This window comes from Rhinolophus sinicus, chromosome 3 (assembly GCF_057876585.1).
Source record: "Rhinolophus sinicus isolate RSI-liver-muscle chromosome 3, RSI-T2T, whole genome shotgun sequence".
Lineage (NCBI taxonomy): Eukaryota > Metazoa > Chordata > Mammalia > Chiroptera > Rhinolophidae > Rhinolophus > Rhinolophus sinicus.
The window spans coordinates 130,134,903-130,159,605 of record NC_142503.1 but is presented as its reverse complement, the minus strand read 5'-3'; the positions used below and the strand labels follow the sequence as shown (position 1 = coordinate 130,159,605).

Genomic DNA, 24,703 nt, shown 5'->3' with positions numbered 1-24,703 from the left:
TCCTGGTGCACTGAGGAAAAAAGAATGAAACCAGAACTGAGTCAGATATGTCTTTTATCTTTTTATTTTTAAATGATTATAGATTCACAGGAAGATGCAAAAATAGTACAGAAAGGTTCCATGTACCCGTTACCCAGTTTCATCCAATGGTGATATCTTACATAACTGAGATGTGTGTTTTGTTTTGTTTTAAACTTTATTTATTTAAGTGTGTTTTTCCAGGACCCATCAGCTCCAAGTCACATAGTTGTTCCAATCTAGTTGTGGAGGGCACAGCCCATGTGGGGATCGAACCGGCAACCTTGTTGTTAAGAGCACTGTGCTCTAACCAACTGAGCTAACCGGCTGCCCCTCAGATGTGTTTTTAAAACCTTCCATGACTACAGCTAGGTCCACCTCATCCATCTTGTCAGCAGCAGATCCTAGAGTTTGAGAGACATTAGGAGGAGCTTTGGAAAGGAACAGGATATAGGAATCTTCGGGGGTCAAAGAAGGTAACTTGAAACTATAGTGAGCCATTGCGAATGGTGGAAGGAAAGAGGTTGGAGAAGACAGGGCGACTAAAGGAGGCTGGGAGTGTGGGGTAGAGGCTGCACTGGGCTCCATGGTAGAAGGAGGGAGGAAAGGACAGGTTATGTGAAGAAGAGATCAATGATTTCATAGAGAGGGGCAGACTGGGAACTGAGGGGTCTGGTTAAAATGAACCTAAGCGTCTCAGGAAGGAGTTCCTATAGCCAGAGATACCCATCACGTGGGTGAGTGAGTGGAGGGAGTCATAAAGGAAATGAGGAAGACTGAGAAGAAAAGGGTGGTGGGGATGGGGAATTGAGATGTGGAGCTGGGTGCCTGTTGCCATGATGTGAGCTGAGGCTCTGGGCCTCCATCCAGAATTCAGGATCTGGCCCAGTGAATGGACAGTCACTGCCAACTGGACACTGTCAGCTTCTTGGGTGGGTACAACTGTCTGTGGGAGAAGGGGGATAATGGGAAGGGGGAGGTAAACAAGTTGGAAGGAGCCCAGGAGACAGTATGATTGCATGGTGACCAAAGCTCTGGACATTTTTCCTACTTCCCTGGTCCCTTGGAAGAGGACCCTGCCTGCCTTTGAAGTCAGGGAGGAAGCCTTATACCCGGGATCAGACTTTTGGCAATGGGAACAGGCTGGTCTGTGGTGGCAGTAGGGGGTGGTTTGGAATGAAAGCCTCCCTTCCCTAGTAGAAGCCAATGATACCTATCGGTTCAGCATCATACTTTCGGGAACACAGCAGATAGAGCCTTTGGTTGGTTAGGGTGCCATTGTAGCGGCAGCTGGTGGGCGCCTGTTTGGTGACCAGAGAGCAGATTGTGAGGGGAAAGGTATCCTGGGTGACTGTACAATATTCATTGTAATTATCACAGAAGCTCTCAGAGTATTTGCAATACTTCTGGATGGCTGTCCAGGGGGCATGTATCACATAGTGGGTGTTTGGGCAATACAGTCTTTGTTCTTTGCCCCGCACGTAGGCCATCAGACCATTACAGTAGCCCTGGAAACCCACTGGATAGTTAACCCTGGGATAGTCAATATGTAAGTCGCGGAAGTTCTTGATGATAACCTGCAGCCTCATGTCCACGACCAGAGTTGGTTCTAGAACAAGCTGGAGGAACAGGAGCCAGGCCACAGCTATTGCCATTCTTCCTGCTGGTAGAGTTGAGGTGGTTGGAGGCAAAAGTGGGCGTACAGTGTGCCTCTTCCCGGAGCCTCCAGCATTCCCCCAGCCATCATTGTGTGCCTTCTCTTACACCCTAAGAGTTGGACTGGACCTCAGAGATCATCCAGCCCTAGACCTCAGGCCCCAGAGAGAGGAGACACTTGCCAAGGTCACCCAGCTGGTCAGCCACCTTCAGCCATTCCCCCTCTCCCTTGGTCCACCTGCAGTCTCAGCCTCACCCAGTCCATGAGCTGTAACACTTACAGAATAAAAGATCCAGCTGGTTCTTGGGTGAGCAACTCTTCTCGATTGTCGCTGACCCCAGTCAAACCTTCTGGTAAAAAATGCAGAGGCAATAGAAGGAATAGAGCTACAGTTCTCTGATTTCTCTGGAGGAAGGACAGGAACTAGAAGATGAGCAGGGCAGCGAGGCAGGGATTCTTCTTGCCTGAGGCCAAGGACAGCCCAAGGGTGGGAAGAGGCTGGAAAGGTTTCTGGATAAAGGCCAGTCTGAGAGGAGGGCATGTCCCCTGAGTTTGAGAAGCCCCTGTGCTGAAGGACTTGGATGGGTGAGAGGAAAGAGACATTACTCTGTGGTCTCCTCCTTTCTGGTGTCATAAGAACACTTAGTTCCAGCCTTCTTGCCAGAACTCCCTAAGTTCTTGGGCTTTCTTTGATGTTTTCTTCTGGTCCATAGGCCCTGCTCCTGCGGAAAGCTGAGAAGAAAAGCACTATAATGTTTCTGAGGAACAAAGTGCTGCTTATTCCTGACCCTTAGAGAACAGAGCGTCTGCCACTCTCTCATCCCACTCACAGGAGCCCAGGAGGCCACACACATGCGCATGCATAAGCAACGGCCATCCACCCAAGTGCTGCTGTGCTGAAAATCCAACATGTCCTGTGGACCCCTCACTGTCCCCATCATCTACTTCACAACAATCACAATGACAGGATCACAGTGACTCCCTCGCCTATAACCTCAGGCCCTTTTGGAGTCAGAGCACACCTGCAAATTTTTGTATGCTGACCCTGAAGCCTCAAACTTGTCCGGTCAGATTAAACAGCATAGCTTGGACTTTAAGGAGGTGTGGACCACCTGAGCCCAGCAGGTCAGATTCTCACTGTTGTCTCTCAGGTTAGGAAAGGGCCGGGCTCCTAATTCTCTTTTTCATCAACACCTGCCCCTTCATCAGAAGCAGAAAGCCAGCTCCCCAGAGCCTGCCAGCCGCAGTCCTTGACTTCCACGGGCCTTTCAGCCTGGTCTCCTGCAGGGTATGAGCTAGGTGTGGGCTTCCTCCCAGGAGAGCCAACCATAGTCTCCCTGGAGCGGGAGCGGGCAGTCAGACTGCAGAACGCGGAGTGCTCCGAGGCCAATGTGTAGTTCAGGGGTGGGTGCAGAGAGGCGTACTGGTGTTCCTCCTTCATAGCCCCCCACTCCCCAACTTGCTCTTTCTTACGGCACAAACTATAGTCCAAAACTGAACCCATCCTTCCCTAGAGTTAACTGGGGAAGGTGAGATAGACAACTTTCTTCTCCTCCTCTGTTGTCTATCTCACCTTCCCCAGTTACCTCTACGAGAAATCTGAGAGGGATCCTAGACCCCTTTTTCTTCCTAATTCCACCCGTGGGAAAGCAGTGTCTTCATGGTAAAGAAGAGCAAGTTTGAGTAAAACAGACCAGAAATTGAATCCACGCTCTGCTCTTTACAGGCTATGCACTGTCAATCGAAGTTTGCTGAAACACTATAAACGTCGATTTCTTCATCTGTTAATGAGGATAATATTTTATACGTCGTGGCGGTATTAGGATTCGTTAAGATGTATGTCAAGAGCTTTTTGCCCAGTGCCGTGCCTTGCACATAGTGAGACTCAGTATGAACATGAGTCCATCAGTCATGCAGCCCCAGCAATCTTATGTAAACTTTTCCTAAACCCGTTCCTTCCATTCCTATTTCTTCTCCTGCTTGGGCTCTCCCTGCCCCTGGACACCACACATACTCCAACTCTAGTAAGGCTCTGAGCCTCAGAGGATGTAAGACCTCCCATGATCTAGGCCTTGTCTCCAACTGCATCTCCTGCGCCTGCCTGCTTCCCCTGTGGTGCCCCCACCCCACCCCCATGTCCTTGCTCATGTCGTCTCCTCTTCCCAGAATGTTGCTCTTCTCCTCCTCCCACTCTCGCCCCCATCAATTCCACCGAACTAGCTCATGCAAAGACTCAGCCCAGAGATCCTGTACAAGAAGCCTCCGCTTGGAAGACCTCCCCGCGGAAGTGTGCACAGCCAAGCAAGTGAGGGTAAAGCCCGCACGGGCAGGTGGCTATCTGTGTCCTTCAGGCTGGTCTACAAGCCAACACCAAGTGGGAGCCCACGCAGGAGGGTGCCTGAGCCTGGCTGACTCAAGTCTTTGAGAAAGCCTACTACTGTGCGGTCTCTACTTCAAAGCATGTCACCTCTTCCCTATTTGCTCAAGGCTGCAGCTTCCCTAAGAAGAGGGAGGCTTCTTTCATGCCTCTTGGTCTTCCTCTTATTTCATTCACTGCTCACCCACCACCACTCAACTCGGCACACACAATTACAGAAATGGAATAGCACATTGTAGAGGAAAGAGTTCAGGACTTGATATCAGATAACTTACTGAATTTCTGTTTCCTCTTCTATAAAATAGGACTAATACCTTCCTTACCTCATGAGGCTATAAGAATAAAATGAGATGGTCAGCATGAAAATGCCTTTTAACCATTAGACAATATATAAATGGATAACTGGGGATGGTTTCCTAGGTTCTACACCAACTCACTTTTTCCCCCAATTAACATCGGCAAAGCTTCTTTCATTCCCCAAATGAACCAAGTGGCCTTCCCGATCCCCACTCGGCCCCCAATCTAGAGCCCCCTCTAATACCTGACTTAAAATTCATCTTCACAAAGCTTTCTATTATTAGCCATGTACTATGTTGATTACTGCAAAATATTTTTTTAATAATTGTTAAATACCATTTGAAAGCACTGTGACAAATTTGGGGGTAAATATAAAGGTAAATAAGAGAGTTCCAGTCCAGATTAAACTTACAATTCAGTAAGAAAGGCACACATATGTTACAAAGGCATGAGCACAGGGCCCGGAAAAGTGCTGATGTGCTATGGGCCTTCGGGTTTCAAACTGCCATCCTAGTGGTCTGGTATATAAAGTCCTATCCTAGAGGTGTTGAACCATAGGATTGCTTCTTCCATTCAGACATCCTTGTCATGGTTTCATCTGTTCCCTAAGCCTGAGATTTGTAGAATTGTTACCCTATTACACAAGAATTACCCTAGAGATGAAGAAACTAAGTTTCAGAGGACAGCAGCTTGCTAAAGGTCATAAGTCGTATTCGGTGGCACTCCATGGGGGACAATTTTGTCATGTCTGGAGACACTTTTAGTTGTCACAACTAGGAGGTGTTTCTGGCATCTAGTGGGTAGAGACCTGGGTTACCGCGAAACCCATCAATGCACAAGATGGCTCCCAACAGAGAATCATCCAGACTAAAATGTAAATAGTGCTGAAATTGAGAAACCCTGGTCCAAGGAATCAGATTTCCTAACAAGTACGGACTTACTTATACTTTATATGTTAAAAAGGGGCGGTAAATATCCAGGGTTTAGAAACATGTTTGTTAGATTTTGCTTGTAATGGTACTCGTTTTTCTATCAGCAAAAGGAGTCCTGATAGTTCACCACTGAAACAATTTTGAGTTATTTTTCCTGTAAAAGTGACCCTCTACATGTAGTCATCTGTACATTCTCTCTCTCCTCCCCATCCCCAAGAGTAAGCATTTCTAGAACAACTGGCTAGAATGGCAGGTGCAGGGGTGATTTCATATGATTGACGGGAACCCCAAGACATTTCCCAGAGTGAGCTCACCTCAGTCCCAGTGGCACCACTTTTTGTCCTGTCCAACTCAAATTACTCAATAGCATACTGTGTCATAGACAGCTCCTGCGTTGTCCTTGAACCCAAAGATTGCTTTAGACATCTCAACTTCTTGTCATAACTTCACCTCAACCCCAGGGTTGCTGCCTAGGAGCTGCATTGTGAGTTCCTCACTGTGCTAACCAACGTTATGGGTTGGTCGTGATCCCACCTGGGCCTGGGATTATTTAGGGGCACAGTGAACACCTTCTAACCCAGAAGCTGAATCAGTTAAGGTAATTTCTCTGCAAGGCACCTATACTGTATCCTGTGGGAGGTACAAAAGAAGTGTAACAGATAGATGGTCCTTGTCTTCTGGGAATTGGCCTAAATTAGAGGGAAATGATAAACACATATGAAGAAATAACCAATGCTTCCAGGCAGGAATGTTTATGTCTTGAAGACAGCAAATGTAGGAATTTAGAAGTGAGAAATATCCCTCTGAATTGGGAGAATCGGAGCACGTTTTTGGGGGTAGCGTTCATCCTGTGAACTTCGAGTGGGTCTGAAGGAAGAGGTAAGAGTTAAACGGAGAGAAAGAGAATTCTGAAAGTTATGTTTGAGGAAAGAGAGAAAACCAGCCTAGCTAAGCTTGAGGTACTCAGTGGGAGAAAAGTCAGAGATAAAAAGGTTGGAAAGGCAGGTTTGTCAAATTGTGGCAAACCTTCAATGTCAGGCTAAAGAATTTCTATTTTATTTTGTTGATAAAAGAGGCACTGACAATGGCTTATTAGACCTCATAAGGGACGTCTCCAGGCCAGACCAGGTTCCCCTCTCCTACATCTTAAATTGTCTAAAGACATTGGTCTGGGAGCCAAGGATTCCAACCCACAGCTGTTCCAGGAAAGGTCATGCGAATTCAAAGACCCAAAGCAAGTTCCACATTGGACCCCTACTTGCTGTTTCACTTTCCCTGTCTACAAAAATGAGCCCAGTACCTTTACTTATCCTAGGTGCAACAAAATCAGGATAACAGAACTGAGATCTGCTCCTGCTTGGAGGGAAACTCTTCATGGGCTTTCCTTCGGTATCCAGAGGCTGTGTGGAACTCCGGAAGACAGACAGGCTGGGCTCTGAAGGGTAGGCACCACTCCAGGCCCGGCCCTCCTCTGTCCCAGCCCTCTTCACCCCCTCTCAGCGCAGGCTAGAGGAAGCAACAGCTGTTGTCCTGTGGGGAAAACAGGCAGAGGTCCACCTGGCACTGCTGGGATTTTCACAATACCCGCCCCAATGACTTTACACACACACACACACACACACACACACACACACACACACACCAGTAGCCTGGAGAGACGGGCCAAGAACAGTGACTGTGGCAATCTAATAAGAAGGAAGCTGGGGTATCTACCTCATATCCCTGGATAGAAGCTGCACGTGTGAGGGGCTTTCTTCCCTCCTATGTTCTCTCCCACTATTTTGTCTTCTGTTTTCCTTTCTCTAATTATTGTCTTCTCTCTTCTGCCAGACTCCCTGACCAGGCTTTGGCCCGATGCTTAACTCCCTTTGTTCTCCCTAACCTTGTCTCCCCCTTCTCTCGTCTTTTTCCCTTGCCCCATGCATATAGTAAAGAAAAAATAAATGGCAAAATTACCTTACCAAGTGCAAAGTGACACAGATCTTGGAAGCTGGATAGTTTAGGCAAATAAATAAAATCACCTGTCTTATCCAAATAATTGAGGCAGAGTAAGGGTTTTTGCTTGAATTGTGCAGAGGGTAGTTTCAACTCCTCAAATTTCGTGTGTAAACCTAAACCTTTACTGTCTCTTCCTTTTGACCTGAGACAGTGGGGCTGTGTTTATTTTACTTTCACATAGCACTAGGCAGCCTTTTGGAGAACACAGCATAATGGAGTTGAAGAGCAAACTAGGATAATTATAATGAAGGGAAAACACAAACAGAGGGCAGTGCAAGTCGTGGTTTGGAAACATCTCACTCTAGAATAATGAGCAGTGAGAGGGAGTCCCAGCTAGGAATCCAAATGAGCTCTTGGCCTTCCACCCCCTCCTCTAACCCCAGTCTCCAGTCAAGGGCTGGACTGGCCTGCGCTGATCTGCATTCTAGCCACAGCTTGCTTTAAACCATGGATTTTATCGCCACACATTTGCATTTCTACAGCAGCAGCGGCATAATTCTCTATCCAGAAGTTCAAACTGCAGAGATTCAGGCACCTTAACAAAGCAGTGAATGCTGTTCCCGCAGCCAAGGCCTCACTGAGGGTGAACCAGAGGAGCCCGTGGTCTGTGTAAACTTGCTCCTGGTTCTCTGTTGCCATCTAGTGGTGCTCCCCATCTCCAGCATGGGGTTTTCTTCCGAAGATCCTTCATCCTGACTAACAGTTGTGGTCTCCATCTACTCAAGGGATATCCCCCAGTCTCAAAACAAACACCCAAATCTTCCTCACTTGAAATCTTAACTTCTGGACTAGAACACAAACGTTATGATCAGGATGGTTTACGTGGCCTGTCTACGGTTACAATCCACACAACAGCCAGGCGATCTTCAAACAGATAGGCCTTTTATTCCTTTGCTTAGCAGAACCCTCCCAGGGCTCCCCAGTGTACACAGAGCAGAAGTCTCAGTCCTAATGGTCTCTAAGGCTTGCCAAGATCTGGCCTCTGGTCCCTCTCTGACCCCATCATTCACCTGCTCCAGTCATACTGGACTCCTGGCTGTTCCTCTAGCACCCCAGGAATATCTGTCTGCTTCGGGCCTTTGCAGTACTGTTTTCTCTACTTGGAGGATTCTTCCCCAGATAAGCACGAGTTCACTCTCTCACCTTCAAGTCTTTGTCCCAGAGTCACCTACTTCAATGACCCCATTTAAAAATCACTGCTTACCAACTTCCATGCTGTTCTACTTTTTTCCTTAGCAATTATAACTGTGAGCCAAGTATATATATATATATATATATATATATATATATGTTGGGTTTTTTTCCCCCTGTCTTTCCCACACAGGTAGGGAATTTTGTCTCTCTTGTTCACTGATATATCCCAAGTTCCTTGGCACATAGTTGGCGCTTAATAAAAATTTGTTGACTACATGAATGAACCTGAACCCAATATTCTGAGATTACCTACTACTTACAGGTGAATCCTGAAAACAAAAACACTGTTCATCTGTTTTCCAGGCCTTCCTACCCACATGCAGTGATGATTCTCTGCCTCAGTGTCTCAGTTCTTCTGAGTGCCACACGCCAAGCTCACTGGAGCCCCCAGAGCAGCAGTGACCCAGCTATGCCACACAGCTGTCACTCCCACAGGGAATGGGCATAAATGGTCAAAGAAGGCCTAAGACACCACCACCAATAGCATTTTCAAATTTGGACAATGTTTAAGTTTTACAAGTTTCAATAAAGTAGGGAGAGGAAGAGTAAAGTGTGAGAGGTGTTGGGTGCCTTCCTCAGGTAAAGCCAGGTGGCTTTGCTCAGCACCTGGAATAGGAGGCGCCCAGAGGAATGAGTCACTGCAGAATGACTGAGCTGGGATGGTGCTGGACATCTGGCTGCGATGAGTCATCCACTTCCCTGTCTTCTCTATCTCCTCCGGAAGATAAGCAGTAAATCCTGACGACAAGAAATCATACAAAGCAACTTTCTAGACTGGTCTATCTGTAGCTCAGGTCAGAGAAAAAGCAATCCTTATCAGCACAGTGATTGGCTCTTCCCAGAATCTTGAACCAGAGGTGTGTATAGGAGGAGAAAAGTGACAACTCTCCCTGAAATTCATGTGGAGTTGACACCTGGGACAGCTGCTTTATTAGTCATTAAAATCATGTGGCCAGGGGCCAAATCTTGTCCATGAGTGTGAGGATTCAAACTTCCCCATTGCCAAACATGTGTAGGCAGGTACACTAGCTCCATAGGTATCGGCTTATGTGGGTCATGTAAAAGAACATGAACCTGATTCACTTCCTGCCCTAGGACTGCACCCCAGCCCACCCCCAAACAGAAGCAACATAGCCCAGGCCAGCTCTTAAGGAGTCAGGCAGTGAAAAGAGGCCCTCAGAGAGCTGAGGCCCAGTGGCGGGAGGTACTACTTCAGTCCACTGAGCAGGAGCCGCAGCCGAGGACTCAGTGAGGAGGTGAGGCCGGTGGTGGGACATGGGTGAGGACAGAGAAGGGATGCGTTCGGACCAGATAAGAGTACACTCAGGTGAGCCATAAAATGGACAAAGGAGGGACTCAATGTGGAGGGGATGAGGACAAACTCGGGAGAGAGGGGAGTGATGCTGCGGGGTGGGGTGGCGATACAAAACGGGGATATGGAGGAGATGGGGTCACGGAGGGAATGAGATACAGAGCAAGGGATAGGGACGCAGGGACACAACAGGATGGGACTTGAGGGAGAGGAGATAGAGCAAAGAGTGGGAGGCAAGTGGGACAGAATGAAAGAAGACAGGGATACAAGGTGAGGGGGATGGGGGCACAGGGTTAGAGGCTGGGGTCCTAGTGGGTGTGGCACAGGAGGGGGGGAAGGGATAAAACCCAGGGTAACGGAGGGGAGGGAGATAGTGGCTGGCTAGAAGGAACAGGGATAGGAAGGCTCAGTGTTCAACTAAATACCACCTGCTCTTTGTCCCCAGCGACCCCAGCCCTCCATTCTGATGGTCCCCCCAGGAGAGATGGCACCAACCAAAGCAGGACTCTGCCCTCTGCTGCTGCTCCTGCTGCTGGGCCTGTGGGTGGCCAAGGTCCCAGTCAGTGCCAAGCCCAAACACATGACCTCAGCTCAGTGGTTTGAAACTCAGCATGTGCAACCCAACCCCGAGGGATGCAAAAAGGCGATGGGCAACATCAACAAGCACACAAAACACTGCAAAGGCCTCAACACTTTCCTGCATGAATCCTTCTCCAGTGTGGCTGCCACCTGTCACCTCCCCACCATAACCTGCAGGAACAGCCATGAAAACTGCCACCAGAGCAAAGGGAATGTGTCCCTGACCATGTGTGAGCTCACCTCAGGGAAGCACCCAAACTGCAGGTACAAAGAGAAGAAACTGAGCGCTTCTTACATCGTGGCCTGTGACCCACCCGAGAAAGGGGACTCTGGAAAATTCCACCTGGTTCCTGTGCACTTGGACAAAGTCCTGTAGGTTTCCAGTCTTCCTCACTCTTGGGCTGAGCTTTAATTTCCTCTCCAGGCTGCTGCACTACTCCTTCTATGCCCAAAAGGTTCTCTTCCTTTCGTTTCTTGGGGCCCTTCCTAGCTCGAGTTTTTCTGACAGGCTGAGGGGGAGCTGAGGTGAATACCTCAGTGGGCTAAAATCCAGATGAGATGGGCTTTCATCTCTTTGTTGCTGTTTTCCCAGAACTTATCCCTGAGAGAGGGGCTGAGCAAGCTCCGGGGTAGGGGGATTCCCTGGTTTGTGCCTTGTACAGCTTTCCCCTGCCCCATCTTATTATGGCAGCATCACAAGAGGAGGAAATAGATGTAAGAGGGTTATATGGGGTTTATGGACAGAGCTGTTCATGTTCCTAAACTAGAAATCTTCCCCAGCTCTGACGTGATAGTGAGGAGGCCTCTGTGCAGAGAGGCAGCAGAAGGAAAGAAGACAAAGTATTACCACTTCATATTTACACAGCATTTCATGGTGTAGGCACGTGAGTCCCTTGTGAGATAGACTTGATGACTTCTGTAGGGATGAGGAAATTGAGATTTCAGAAAACTTAATTAATTCAAGAGCTTGTGAAATCGGTTGTAGAAGCACCTGGACTTGAACCTAAGTCTCCTCATTCTACATACAGTGCACTATCTACTTTACCATTGGGCAAAAAAGGAGGGAACTTTGCAGGGACAGGAGAACTAGGTAAGAGTTCACCCATGAAGAAATGTACCCTGAGAGCGCTGAAGAGCCAGTTGCCCTGTGTTGACTGAAATAAAGGTCATTACCTCTCTAGCCAAGGGACTGTTTACAAGGTGTTTCAAGGATCTTAATTCATTGTCTCTCTCTCTGCCTCTCTAACTGCCCTTCCTCTTATCCAGCCCACTGCTTTTCTGACCTGTGGGTGGGCCTGGCTCTGGTTAGATCCCCTTGGCCTGAAGGCAGAGGGTAAGAGGAGTGTCCCAGCTTCATCCCCTTGCTCCAGGTCACATTTCCCTTGACCTCAAGAGACTTCCGTGGCCCAGAGCCTGCTTGTCACAAACAGGCTGGTGGGAGCTGCCAGAGCTTCCTTCCTCCTGATAATCATCTCTCCTGCCTCGGTGCTTCCCTGGCTCTCCACTCTGGCAGTTTTCCCAGGCCATTGGGATTGAGATGTGGAAATGCCACTTCCCTATCCCCTTGGGCTGCAGATACCATTTCTCCCTGCCTAGGGAACAGAGCTGGAGAAACTATGGTTTTCTGTTGCCTCGGTCCTGACAGCCCCTCCCTCATTGCCTGCAGCTCTGCCCATCACCAGTCCCTTCTCTCTTCCTTTATCTCCATCCCAGACAAACTACACTACACCCCACACCATCCTGCCTGCCCTCCTTCAGCACCCAGCTAAGTTGTTAGACCTTCCCTTCCCAGCTGAGGAGTCTACTCTCTACATATTGCTTCTAACAATTCTAGTGCTCCTTTACTTCTTATCAAAGTCAGAAGAAGCTTTGGAGCCAGGTAGAAGGGTGTAAATCTTGACTGGACCTCAAGCCAACTACCGAATCCCTCTGCAGCTGTGTTTCCATATAGCAAAATGGGAGTAACGCCACCTACTGGACAGGATTGTGGGGAGATTTAGAAACGGCATTTATGAAGCCTTAGTCAGCCCCAGGCACTGGTAGGCATGCAATCATGATAACTCGTAATACGTAGCAGTGGTAGTAGTAATAGAAATATCCCTGTCCAGTCATATCCTCTTTTGGCAAACACTCAGACCAAGACTAATACCCCATTCAATTCTCCTTAAGGGCTTCCTTCTACTGGCAGAATCCTATTAGATGAGCTGGGTGGTTTGAGACAAGGAGAGAAGGGAGGTAAGGGATGATCAAAAGAAAAGGAGAACAGAACTTTGAACAATTCAAGCACAGTGTGGGGCCAATAAGTTGATGAGTCTTAAAAGTAGAGATGCACAAAATGCATCACAGAGGCTTGAAAGAAGAGTTATATAAAATATACATGGTGGCCAAATGGCTGGGTGTAAAACCTGTATGTCCTGTGATCATTATACTATACCTTTACCATTCTAAATAGTTTTTAAGCTGAGGTATAAGATAGTTGGGCATAGCTGATTTTTCTCTTAACTGTATTCTTTTTTCACAACTCTTGGTATATTCTTTAGTGATGCTTTTCCTTATGGGTATTATGGTTTTGAAGACACCCTCCTCACAAAATTTTGAAGTGGCTAAAATTAAGACTTTAATGCATTCTCTTAAAATGAGAATTTCCGAATAATGATTTTTTCTTGAAAGACTCCTGATCGAAATAGTATTAAGTAACTAAAAATTAAACATAATTCAAAAGTAATCTGTGGGGCCGGCCCAGTGGCTCAGGCAGTTAGAATTTCAACACTGACTGATAGAATTTCAACATTTAAAAAAGTTCATCAGGAAAATTCTTCTCCAAGTTTCATGCTCCTAACTCCGAAGGCTGCCGGTTCGATTCCCACATGGGCCAGTGGGCTCTCAACCACAAGGTTGCCAGTTCAACTCCTGAGTCCCGCAAGGGATGGTGGGCAGCGACCCCTGCAACTAAGATTGAACACAGCACCTTGAGCTGAGCTGCCTCCCAGATGGCTCAGTTGGTTGGAATCCATCCTCTCAACCACAAGGTTGCCAGTTCGACTCCCGCAAGGGATGGTGGGCTGTGTCCCCTGCAACTAGCAATGGCAACTGGACCTGGAGCTGAGCTGCGCCCTCTGCAACTAAAACTGAAAGGACAATAACTTGAAGCTGAACGGCACCCTCCACAACTAAGATTGAAAGGACAACAACTTGCCTTGGAAAAAAGGCCTGAAAGTACACACTGTTCCCCAATAAAGTCCTGTTCCCCTTCCCCAATAAAATCTTAAAAAAAAAAAAAAGTAATCTGTGGTGACAGGTAAAAATCACCTTGGGGAGTACTAACTTGAAAGGGGTAAGAGGTAAACTGGACATGTTATTTCTTGGTCCAGATATGTTTACTTTGTGAAAGCTCATTGAGCTGTACACTCAAGATTTGTGTACTCACTGTATGTAAATTATATCTCAATTTAAAAATCCTCCTGAAAAGTATAGTTCTTAAGGATTATTTTATTTAACATGATAAATGTTAACATACCAATCAATTCTACAAAGATTATGATATAATTAAATCATAGGTAGAATTATGATATAATCTAATTTTATTGTTCTTACTTATACTATTTGTTAAATTAAATACTACTTGTACTATTTATTGAACTGCTGTAAATACTTTATGGCTCAAAAAGCATATAAAATTCTTCCTAAAAAAGCTAATACACTTCCTAAAGCTAATACACTCCCTCCTATTATTTATATTGTCAACTAATTTTCCTATTTTTTAATTATGTGAAAATTCTTAATAATTGTTTTGTGTATAGTATAAGCTTTCATAGCCATTAATTATTGTAGCATTTCCCTTAAAATAATAAACATATATTTATACTTCCACTGACTGATAGAATTTCAACATTTAAAAAAGTTCATCAGGAAAATTCTTCTCCAAGTTTCATCTAGAATGCTCACCACTATTTGAAAGTAATCATTCAGATATTAATAATAAATCGAAATGAACTGCTTTGTTCTCATTACCAATGCTTTAACTGGTTCACTTTGACTGTTACCCATTCCTTCACATGATCTTGATCACAGCCAACTTCCAGGACGCCAGGAATAATGTTAACATAAGTATTTGTCTATTTAGTCTTCCAAAGGTCAAAGCTGAGATCCAAAATGAATAACAAGTTTGGGCCAAATATCAAGTCTGGCTGAACTTGATGCATTCCTACTTAAAAGCTGGAAAATGAGACGTATTAGTTATGAGACATTTCTGTTGCTGGGGGTGGGAGCTTGGAGAGGGGAGGAAGGTGTCTAGGGAAGTATTGCCCAGCCTTGTGTAGATGGCTTTAAAGAGAATTGTTTCAACCTGGACCTAAGGAGCAGAAATGGAATCCAGTAAAGAAATTAATCTAAGAACTGGGGCGAGAGTTAGTTAGCCCTCCTAGGACTAACACTGAGGTAGATTAGACAGGAGACTTTTCTACTTGATGCTTGTTCCCCAAAGTCTCCACACGCTGAAGTAAATGATCCACAGATACTATAAAGTGGGCCAACTGAGTCCCTGTGAAGAGAAGGGTCCTGATCTCAAGGTCATAATGTCATAAGAGGAAATGTCCTTGAGATCAGGACATTTCTCCTCTCATTGATTCAATTGCCCCTTTTCATAGGTCTATGGCTCTTGGGGATAACTATGGCAGCAGAAAACATACCAGTAGCAGCAACATCCAAGCCTTCTCTTTGAGAGAGCCTTGGCCCATTTCATCACATTTCTCCTATGCTCCTGTACAATTGGGCCTCCAAAAGGGCTTCAAAGTCTTCATATACCCACTCTTTTAAAGTCCTCCTCCTACTCCCATCCCACCAGAGAGGTAGAAAGAGCAGTTACTGCTCTTACCAGGATGTTTACCTGCACAGGACTCCAAAGCCAGTAAACTTGGGAGCATCCATGAAGCCACAGGGCCATGAGAAAGCATTGCTACTGAGGCCTCGTAGGAAGTCCATAGTTCATAAGAGGGAGGTAAGGAAAGATGTCTACCCATAGTGGAAATGCACACTATGCTGGAAAGTCCTCTTGACTTAGGGAGATGGGAATTTCCTCATCTATACCAAGATAGCCTACTTCATGGGAATAATATGTGGGTTAAATGTGATGATACATATAAAGCACTTAGTACAGAAGCTGGCATGTAGGAAAAGTTGAGAGGTGTTATCATTTATATTTATTACAGTGGTGTCAAATGTTGAGTGGCCAAACCTGTGATGAATGGAGCAGGCCTGACTTCGTGACAGAAGAACAAAGGACTTAAACAAAGGAGACCAAATTCCTCCTCAGCTGACTCCCCTTGCCAAAAAATGTTCCCAGCCAAGAGTAGATAAAGCAAGGCTCAAGGTCAGACAAAAAACAAAACAAAACAAAGAAAAAAAAAAACATTTAAAATTATTTTTAAGTGACATTTATTTGAGTTTTTCAATATACTCCATGATGTAATTTTTTTTATATAAAAATAATGCTTTATTTCCTCTCCTCCAAAAATAGTTTTTGTAAAATTGGGAAAGAAGACCTTTATCTTGTGGCTTGTGTACTATCGGCACACATCTGCGTTCAGCCTCGGGCAGGAGCTCGCTGGCCTTGATGAGGTTTTCCTTAACTTTCTCCCTGTGGGTCTGTGTCTCTGACCAGTATTTCTCTTCAAGAGTTGGGTGAGGAAGATAAGATAATCATGGGGCCAGGACAATAGGAAGGTCCTTCACCAGAGAGAGAGAGAGAGAGAGAGAGAGAGAGAGACAGAGACAGAGACAGAGACAGAGACAGAGAGACAGAGAGACAGAGAGACAGAGAGAACATAGAGTACTTGAAAAGTGACTGGAACATAGAAACCTAGTAAATGTTAGGTATAATTGTTTTTATCATGGTTGTCACTGTCATCCCTGGGACGTCTGAATGCTGCACACAGGCTTGTAGTGAGTTAAAGGCCACAAAACCATGTGAGAGGAGCCACATGCCTCACCTCTGGTTGGGGTGAAGACCACATCCTCTCTTTGAGGACAGACCCTACAGTCAGGAACAAGGGGACAGTCTGCACACTAAGGCAAGATCACAGTGCGACTGGGCTCCCTGAGAAGGCCCCAAAAAGCTCCAAAGTAAAGAAAAATGGACTTGGGAATAGAGTAAGGCTTCCCAGAAGGAGTGTGGCAACTGAATTTCATGTGACAGAGCTCTGAGGCTCAGAGTTCAGAAACCAGGATCCAAGGTGTCTCATAACCATGGGCCTTCAGAGCCAGGGACTCCTCTTGGAAGGAATCCCTCTTGGAGCAATTGCCTGTGGAAGCTTCTGACGAGGTTCCTGCTTCTGTCTGAGACCAACCCAGCTCCCCTGCCCTGCTTGCTGACTCATTGCCAAGCCCCCGGATCCCAGCAAACAGACCAAGGAGTACATTCAGAGAAGCTGGGCCACGGTAGCCCTGTTGTTCTCCGTAGCTCCTCAGAAGTAGGGTGCTGCTCTGCAGTCTTAGCCTTCTTTTTTCCTTCTGGACTTTGCCAGCCAGAACTTGCCTCTAACCCACTTCCTAGACTTTCATTTTGTTTGCACCATTCTCTTCTTTTCCCTCTTCTCTCTACCAGGGATGGGGTATTGCTATATATGTGTATACTCACAAAGTAACTGGGGAGCTAAATATTCACAATCTCAGTCTCCTTTGCGAATTAGCATTGCAATAATTTCACAGCCAGAGCTAGTCAAATACCCCGGATGTCAGGATAATCCAGTGTTAGGAGTAAGTGCTCCTTCCAGTCACCTGTCTTGGCCCGAGGTGGTCCACCAGGGAGGTGTAGGCTGTTTGGCAGAAAGTTGGCTAAAACTCTTCCATGCTGTGCCTAGAGAAACAGAGTACCATCTACAGCCACTTGCCTCCTGAAGCCAATGTTATACCTTCACTCAGCTTGTCTGGGTGAATTTCTGCATCCCAGCTTGACTCAGGCTTAGCGCCTCTGGAAAGCCGCACTGACAACAGTTCTCACACCCTGTCATAAGTACCTTGTCAGAGCAGCATAGCTCTCAGCTCGTCAGTCACAGCTGAATCTGTGACACAATCTCGTACACGACCTCGATGAGCAGATCCACCATTGCCCTCTACCTGTCTTGGAAAATCTCATACAGGATCCAAGCCAAGGATCAGAAAATGTACACCTCATTTCGCCCTTAGCCACACCTCGTCATTTGTAGTGGCCCTGTCCCCTTCTGCATCAGTCACACTCCTCGTGAACCCCCTTCTTCCTGAAGAGTCTGCCTTTCACTACCAGGGAGTTGTTTGCAGGGTGAAGCCTGACAACCCTACTGGGGCAGCACTGGCAGTTCAAAGACTACCTCCTGGTACTGCTGGACCTCAGGCCAGCACCCCAAATGGACTTTTGTGGCACCCTCAGCCACCCCTCCTGAAAAAAGTTGGTCTTCGGTTAGCTCAGTTTGTTAGAGCGTGGTGCTGATAACCCCAAGGTTGCCAGTTTGATCCCCACATGGGCCACTCTGAGCTGCGCCCTCCTTAAAAAAATTAAAAACTAATTAATGAATTAAAAAGCTGGCCTTTAGGGGATCATTACTTATTCTCTGCTGTCCCTCTTCACAGCTACCTTTGGGTGTTTTCTTGTAGGACCTCTCCTTACATTCTAGTCTGGCTACTAGCATTTTGATGTTTCTTCTTGTTTCATAGATTGTTAGAACCAGGGTATATTTTAGAAATTATTACACTGAAACTCTTTGTGTTACAAATGATGAGGAAACTGAGAGAACCAGGGTGGTGACTCAGTTCAACAATCACTGAGTATCCCTGTGAGCTATCAGTGTGCCGGGCACTATGGAGACAGAAAAGCATGAAAGGAGCGGACTCCTGACCCGTGAGTTTACCATCCAGTTGGGAAGACTGGATACACATGTAAGCGTTAAATAACAACAACAAAAAGGTGGTACACAATTAAGTACCCAAATGAGTGGCACCAGGAGCTGATGACTAAGGAGATTATGTTCAGGAGGGATTAGCCTGAGGTCAAGTTGTACAGGAAGGCTCACGCCTGTGATCAAAATTAAGGTGATATGATAAAGCTAAGCTCTGAAGGATCAATAATATTTAAGGGAGGGCTCTCTGGGAAGAGAAAGAAAAAGGAAACAGAAGTAAAGTGTAAGGAAGTAAAACATGTCCAGGAGACAAAAGGAAGACCAGTCTATTAGAATAGAATTTGGTCACAAGGTGACTCTCAGCCCATAAGGTAACTGTTGATAAACAGGAAAGCAGTGTGGCAGCGAGGGACAACACAACTTTGGAGCCACACCTACCTCATTTTCAATCTTGGCCCTGCCATTTTCTAAATCTGTGAACTTAAGCTCTCCAAGCCTGTCTCCTTTTCTGTAAAATGGGGATAATAACATGGACCACATAATATTGCTTTGTATATAAAATTGCACATAAAGCACAACGCCTTGGCACACAGTAAGCACTTTTTTAAGTGATAGTGATAAATGGTGGTTAGTACTGTTCCTTTCCTCCTGTTGCTGCTGTAGAGCCCTGTGCTGACCAGACCTTTACATAGTGTGGGGTGTATCATCCTGGCTGCCTTTAGTGAAATAGTAAATATTACTCTCAAAGCTAGGGCCATATTTAATACCACAGTACCATACTAGGCACTTTAACATTTCATCACACCACACTGAACAGATAAAATGTATACTCCTCACTCAATATCATTCTTACACAAATGTATCTGAAATGATTTTAATGAGTTTTATGTCTGAAATTATTTGACTATAAGGAATTTGTGATTGGCACTGTTCCTTCTGCAATCATGGTACTCGGGAATCCCTATAAAATGAGAAAATCTAACCCAAGATTGTTTTCCAATGTAATCAACTTCTTGTACCTGCTGAATTTCAAAATAAATGAAATCAGCTTTATGTTACTGTGGTAACAGGTAAGAAAATATTTTAAATTTGATTTTGCAGTTGACGTTTCCTGTATTGGTGCCAATATATTTTTTTCTCAGTCTCAAATATTGCAGGCCCTTGAAAACCTCCCGTAGGCACTGAGCCGCTAGTGTTTAATGGATAAAACAGCCCTGAGGCTGCGGCAGTTGGGAAGACTTGTGATGGCTGATTAGGATCAAATACACAATCAAAGGAACCCCTTCCCAGGCTTCCTTGAGTGGGTTGGGCCAGAGGCAGGGTCAGCATCTACTTGAGGGAAAGCGTTTTTGCAACTTATTTGGATTCAGAGTTTGCAAAGTCTGTGGTCAGTCATCTTGGTTGGCATGAAATGTTTCTGCCAGCCCTTGGCTCCTGCTGCCATCCTCACCCTCTCACTCCAAAGCCAGGAGCTTGGGTCTGCAACTGTTAATGAATAACCACTTGGTAATCCTTTCATCCCAATTGGAGAGGCTCAGCTGAGGGCCAGCGAGAGAGAAATGACTTCCTGGAGATATGTATAAATATATGTAATTTGCTCCCTGGGGCCCAAGTCAACTGCTTGCTGAAGAATATTCCTCTGGGTTCAAGAATCAACGTTTTGTTAGCTTTGTGGGGGGGAGTGCATGAAGGGATCCCAACTGCAGTAAGTGTGAGCTCTGCTGGTAATACAGGCTCCACCTTGGAGGCAGAGGAACAAACATCTCAGAAGATTTCCATCTGGCAATGCAGATCCCAGGAGCCTAAGTGACTTTTTTCCAGGAGCATTTAATCTCAAATGCAGTGAAGTCACACAAATCAATCCCAGAGGGAGAAATGCTGGGTGGGATCCAACATATGGACACAGAATCCAGAGGCTGTAGTCAGAGCAAGTTCCCCAACTTAAGTCATTTGCTTCCTCCCTTGACAATTGTCACAATATCCACTTATTGCCAGTAATATATAATTTTCTCAATATGTATATACTCATTTGGTTCAAATAAAACCTTGAAAATGAAACTGTGTAATACCATATTTCAAAGGATATGAGTGTCACTTAATTAATTGAAGTAAAAATAAATATACTGAATGTCATCCACTGTTTGAAAATTCTATCCAGAGATTGTTTTCAGCTAATGATTCAGCCTGAGGTCTGTTGTCTCTATTGAAAAGTGGGGAGAAACAAAGAATTTACCTTCCTGTTCTAATAGGAGACTTTCTCCTAAATGTTATCAGAAGGATTAGAAGAAAATGATTGAAAGCAATGTTTGTGCACCACCTAAACCACAGAGACACTCTCACCACGTCCTACCTCTATGGAAAACACTTTCTCCTTTACTTTTCAGCTTGGCACTAGACCAAAGGGATGAATTGAAAGTCAGGGAGCTCCTTCAAATACATGGTGATGGAAGGAGAACTGACTCTGGGTGGTGAACACACAATGTGATGTATAGATGATGTATTATAGAATTGTGCACTTGAAACCTATGTAACTTTACTAACCATTGTCTCCCCAATACATTTGAATTAAAAAAGAAAGTAAGAAAGTCAGGGAGCTCCTGGCTCCAGCTCTGCCACTCATTTGATGGCCTTGGGAAGGACAGTTGCTCTTTCAGGACCTCCAGCTCCTTCATCTGTAAAATAGAGAGGTGACTGGGTTCATCTCTAAGGACTCTTCCAGCTCTAACCCTCTATCATTCCAAGACTTTCTCCAACAGGGTAAAACATCAGCCGTGGAAAGAACACAGCTCACCACGCGGCTTTGTTGGCTGGAACAGTGATTCCCTTACTGGGAGTGACTATTTACCAGTCAAACTGGGCCACAGAACAGACAGGCACTAGCCTGACTCCATAACCTTAATATTGGTTCTTTCAGGAACACCTGAGTTAGCCTGGGAGAGTAAGGCTGTGGCCTATTTTTCTTTCAAGATTAGTTTCCTTTTGTGGTCTGACTTCTCAGAGTTTCAAGCAAGAAACGTGGGCGTCTGGAAAGAATGGGGCTTTGGAAGCCGAGAGGCATTGATTAAAATCTGTATTTGACATTCTCTAGCTCTGTAATGATGGGCAATTTCCTTAACTCTTCTGAGGCTCAGTTTGCTCATATATAATAAAAAGTAATCATACCTCATAAAACTCTTTTGAGGGATACACAATACAAGTATTTAATGGGGGCATAAAAAGGCATATGATCTGCTGGGACTGAACAATAAAATGCCAGTGGTGTTCTTAAATATTCGAGGCTGCAAGAGCCCTGCAATGATTGACTTAGGGTATGAAATTCTTAGAAGCGCTAGCAGAGGTTCCCTCATGGATACCTACTCACCCACCTACCTCTTCCTCTCTGGCATTGTCCCCCCCAGGAAAGATGGTACAAACCAGAGCAGGAGTCTGCCCTCTGCTGCTGTTCCCACTGCTGGGCCTGTGGGTGGCTGAGGTCCCAGTCAGTGCCAAGCCCAAACACATGACCTCAGCTCAGTGATTTGAAACTCAGAACATGCAGCCCAGCCCCCAGGGAGGCAAAACAGCGATGGGCAATGTCAACAAGTACACAAAAACTGCAAAGGCCTCAATACCTTTTTGCATAAATCCTTTTCCAGTATGGCTGCCACTTGCCAGACCCCCACCATAGCCTGCAGGAACAGCCATGAAAACTGCCACTAGAGGCAGAAGCCTGTGTCCCTGACCACGTATGAGCTCACCTGGGGGAGGTACCAAGACTGCACGTAGAAAGAAGCACCTGGACTCATTCTTCATCGTGGCCCATGACACTCCACAACAGAAGGATGACGTGAGGTACCTGCTGGTTCCTGTGCCCTTGGATAATGTTGTCTAAGGCCAGGTGTTCCCCTCACACCAGGCTCTGCAGACTCCTGATGCTGCTGCTGCTGCTGCATTTCCACCTTCGAGTTCTTTACTAATCCTTACCCTCTTTGCAAATACCACTGCTCTCCCACACACCCAACTTCACATACTCCTAATTCCAGAGAGGTTTTATGGCATGAAATGATGAGGAAAGAGGGTGGTTCTCTTCAGCCCTTCACTGCTGCATACATTGCTTTCCGGGTGCGTGATACCATGCGACCCTTTAGGTACCAAGGATCTCAGCAAGGAAGGGTCCAGGTTTTGTGGGGCCTATGGCATATATAATTTTGGAGGTGGTCTTAAAGAAGAAAAATATAAAGTTACAAATGGAAAACCAAGGCCAGGACCTTAGAAAAGCTGTAGTTACACAATTTAGAGGGATCCCAGGCAGGGGAGATTATCTGAAGAGGGAGGGTGGGAGAATCTGGGTTCCCTATGTCGGGCAGAGGGATGTGTCTGATTTTGCTTCAATGAAAAGACTCTGCTCTTCCCGATTGAGTGTGTGTTACTGTCTGGAAGAAGTATGGAGGTTTGGAAACCCCTTCTTACCTCTGTGAGGCATCAGCTTCACCTGCCTGGCAGACAGGAGGAAGGCCAGCACCCTGAGCAGACTTGGGCTTGGAAGAACAGCCTGGACTCTGCCATCCACCTGCTTGAGAACTGCCTGGTGGTCCCATCTCACGTGAAGGGAATGGAGAAGAGGAAGATCAGGCTGAGCCCCCCGATGCCTGTCAGATCTGAGGCCTGAACCCCTTGTTTGTGCTCAAGACCTGACCTCATGCCTCACTGGTATGACCAAGAACAGGAACCTCAGACTTCTCAAGTGAATTGCTCTCCCTAGGGAATTTCAGAATCAGACAGAACCTTCCAAGAATCTTGATACGGTCCTAATCAGTGTTTGTCTAACTAACCGTGGTGAAGGAGCAGTCTCATATGCAATCTGCCACAGGCAAATAATTTCATGAAATACAATAAAATGAATTACTAGAAAAATGAAATAGAACATACAGATATAGAAAACAGATATAGAAAATACAAGGCCAAATTTTGTCTTATTAGATTCAATTAATGTAAAACCAGTATATCAAATTGTCATAAAAGTTTCCCAATGCTTCCTCTCAATTTCTATACCTATCTTGATAGATACAGAGAAAAACGTACACATTTTATACACATACATGAACATAAATACAAACATAAGACATGTACACCCATATATACATACACAGAAACACACACACACACACACACACACACACACACACACGCTCACTCAACTGTAAGGCAGCCCCTCTCCTTCCCTCTACCAACTCTGCCTCCTCCACACACCTCCCTTCCCATATTTAGAAAGAGCTTTTCCTACAAAGACTAGGGCTTACAATAAGGAAAAGATGATTGTTGAAATGTGATGTGGCAGAAAAAGCAGAGAATCCAAAAATTCTGACTCCCAACCCCCTTCCCTGCTTTCTAGAAAAAGAGATGGCAGAGCTCCCAGCTACCTACCACACCTACACATTTTACCCCAAATATAGCATCCAGGCGGCAGCCATACCACACTCTGCCCACCACTATCACTATCTTGCCTACTATCTGTGCTTCTGACCAAGGAAGACAGACTGGAAGTGAATGAAAAACAACATTCTTCTACCTCTCTGGCTTCACCCCAGTGTCGTGGGCAGGCTCCATTTCCTCTGTCTGCACCTTAAATGATGGTGTTTCTCAGGGTCCTATTCTTAGGTCCTATTCTTAACTCACACCACACTCTCTTGAGTAACTTGGTACATTTCCATGGCTTCAACCGCCACTTACCTGCTCCCAAAAGCATATCTCTAGCCTCAATGTCCCAACGTACTCTTACTAGCCCCTTCAGTGTCTTGCAGGCATCTTAACAAAAACACTCAGATCTGAGCTCAGATCTGCCCTGCTTCCAAATGTGCCTCTGTTTCTGCAGTCTCTCAATCTTGATTAATGAAAACATCATACCCAGTCATTCAAGGTCCTAATCTAAAATGATACCTATGTGAACTCATTCTTTTTTGTGTTTGCTTCTCCAGTAATTCCCAATCTATCCCAGGTACTGCTTTAAGGGAGCACAAAATTTTTTGGGTTTTCTTTTTTCCACATATCACTGGGTTCCTAACATATGCCCAACATACCTTATGGCTTTGGAGGGGACTGTGATTTGGAGCTAGACAAACACACCTAAGGTGTTGCAATCAAAGATTCACTACCTAGCTTCTGAGGCAGGAAAAAGAATGCCTTTGAAACATATCAAACAATAACAGAAGAGTATAATGAATTAAATGGATTCTCTAACATTTTTCTCCCACCTCCCCCTGGGTTTCAGTCATCCAAACCCAAAGCCCATTCTATTACATGTTAATCTTCCTATTACATAGCTCTGGAGTAACATGAGGTCTGTGACCACAGTTAGGCAACACCAGGAGAAATTCAGCCATTCAATATCTGTAAGAGTTGTGGTCCCAGAAGCCGGAAAGAGTGTGGAAAGAACTCAGAATAGAATGAATCCCTAAATAGATTAATTATATCCAAACAAGTGGTGTAGCAACC

General features: G+C 45.6%; 2 protein-coding genes and 1 pseudogene across 4 annotated transcripts in view; 2 read left to right on the top strand and 1 right to left on the bottom strand.

Annotated features, from left to right (window-relative positions):
* Positions 1-48: 48 nt before the first annotated feature.
* Positions 49-24,703, bottom strand: part of RNASE13 (ribonuclease A family member 13 (inactive)) — a 32,139-nt gene continuing 7,484 nt past the window's right edge. The window contains exons 1-3 of one of the 3 annotated variants that reach the window (XM_074328008.2): positions 6,582-8,459; positions 4,328-4,384; positions 49-2,407 (exon numbers count right to left, since the gene is read on the bottom strand). In XM_074328008.2, coding sequence (XP_074184109.1) covers positions 1,212-1,673 — 462 coding nt within the window. In that variant the 5' untranslated portion in view covers positions 1,674-2,407; positions 4,328-4,384; positions 6,582-8,459 and the 3' untranslated portion in view covers positions 49-1,211. Of the gene's footprint in view, positions 2,408-4,327; positions 4,385-6,581; positions 8,460-24,703 lie in introns of those variants that run through there. The other 2 variants (XM_019713550.3, XM_074328009.2) reach the window with 2 other exon arrangements.
* On the top strand, positions 8,667-17,855 carry LOC109435586 (ribonuclease 7-like). The gene has a single exon (XM_088797090.1). The coding sequence runs from the start codon at positions 10,252-10,254 to the stop codon at positions 10,738-10,740; it is 489 nt and encodes a 162-aa protein (XP_088653216.1). The 5' UTR covers positions 8,667-10,251; the 3' UTR covers positions 10,741-17,855.
* On the top strand, positions 20,021-24,570 carry LOC141570607 (ribonuclease 8-like; annotated as a pseudogene).

Excerpts from the sequence above, each read along its gene's own strand:
- LOC109435586 (XM_088797090.1), top strand. The coding sequence starts at position 10,252 with ATGGTCCCCCCAGGAGAGATGGCACCAACCAAAGCAGGACTCTGCCCT.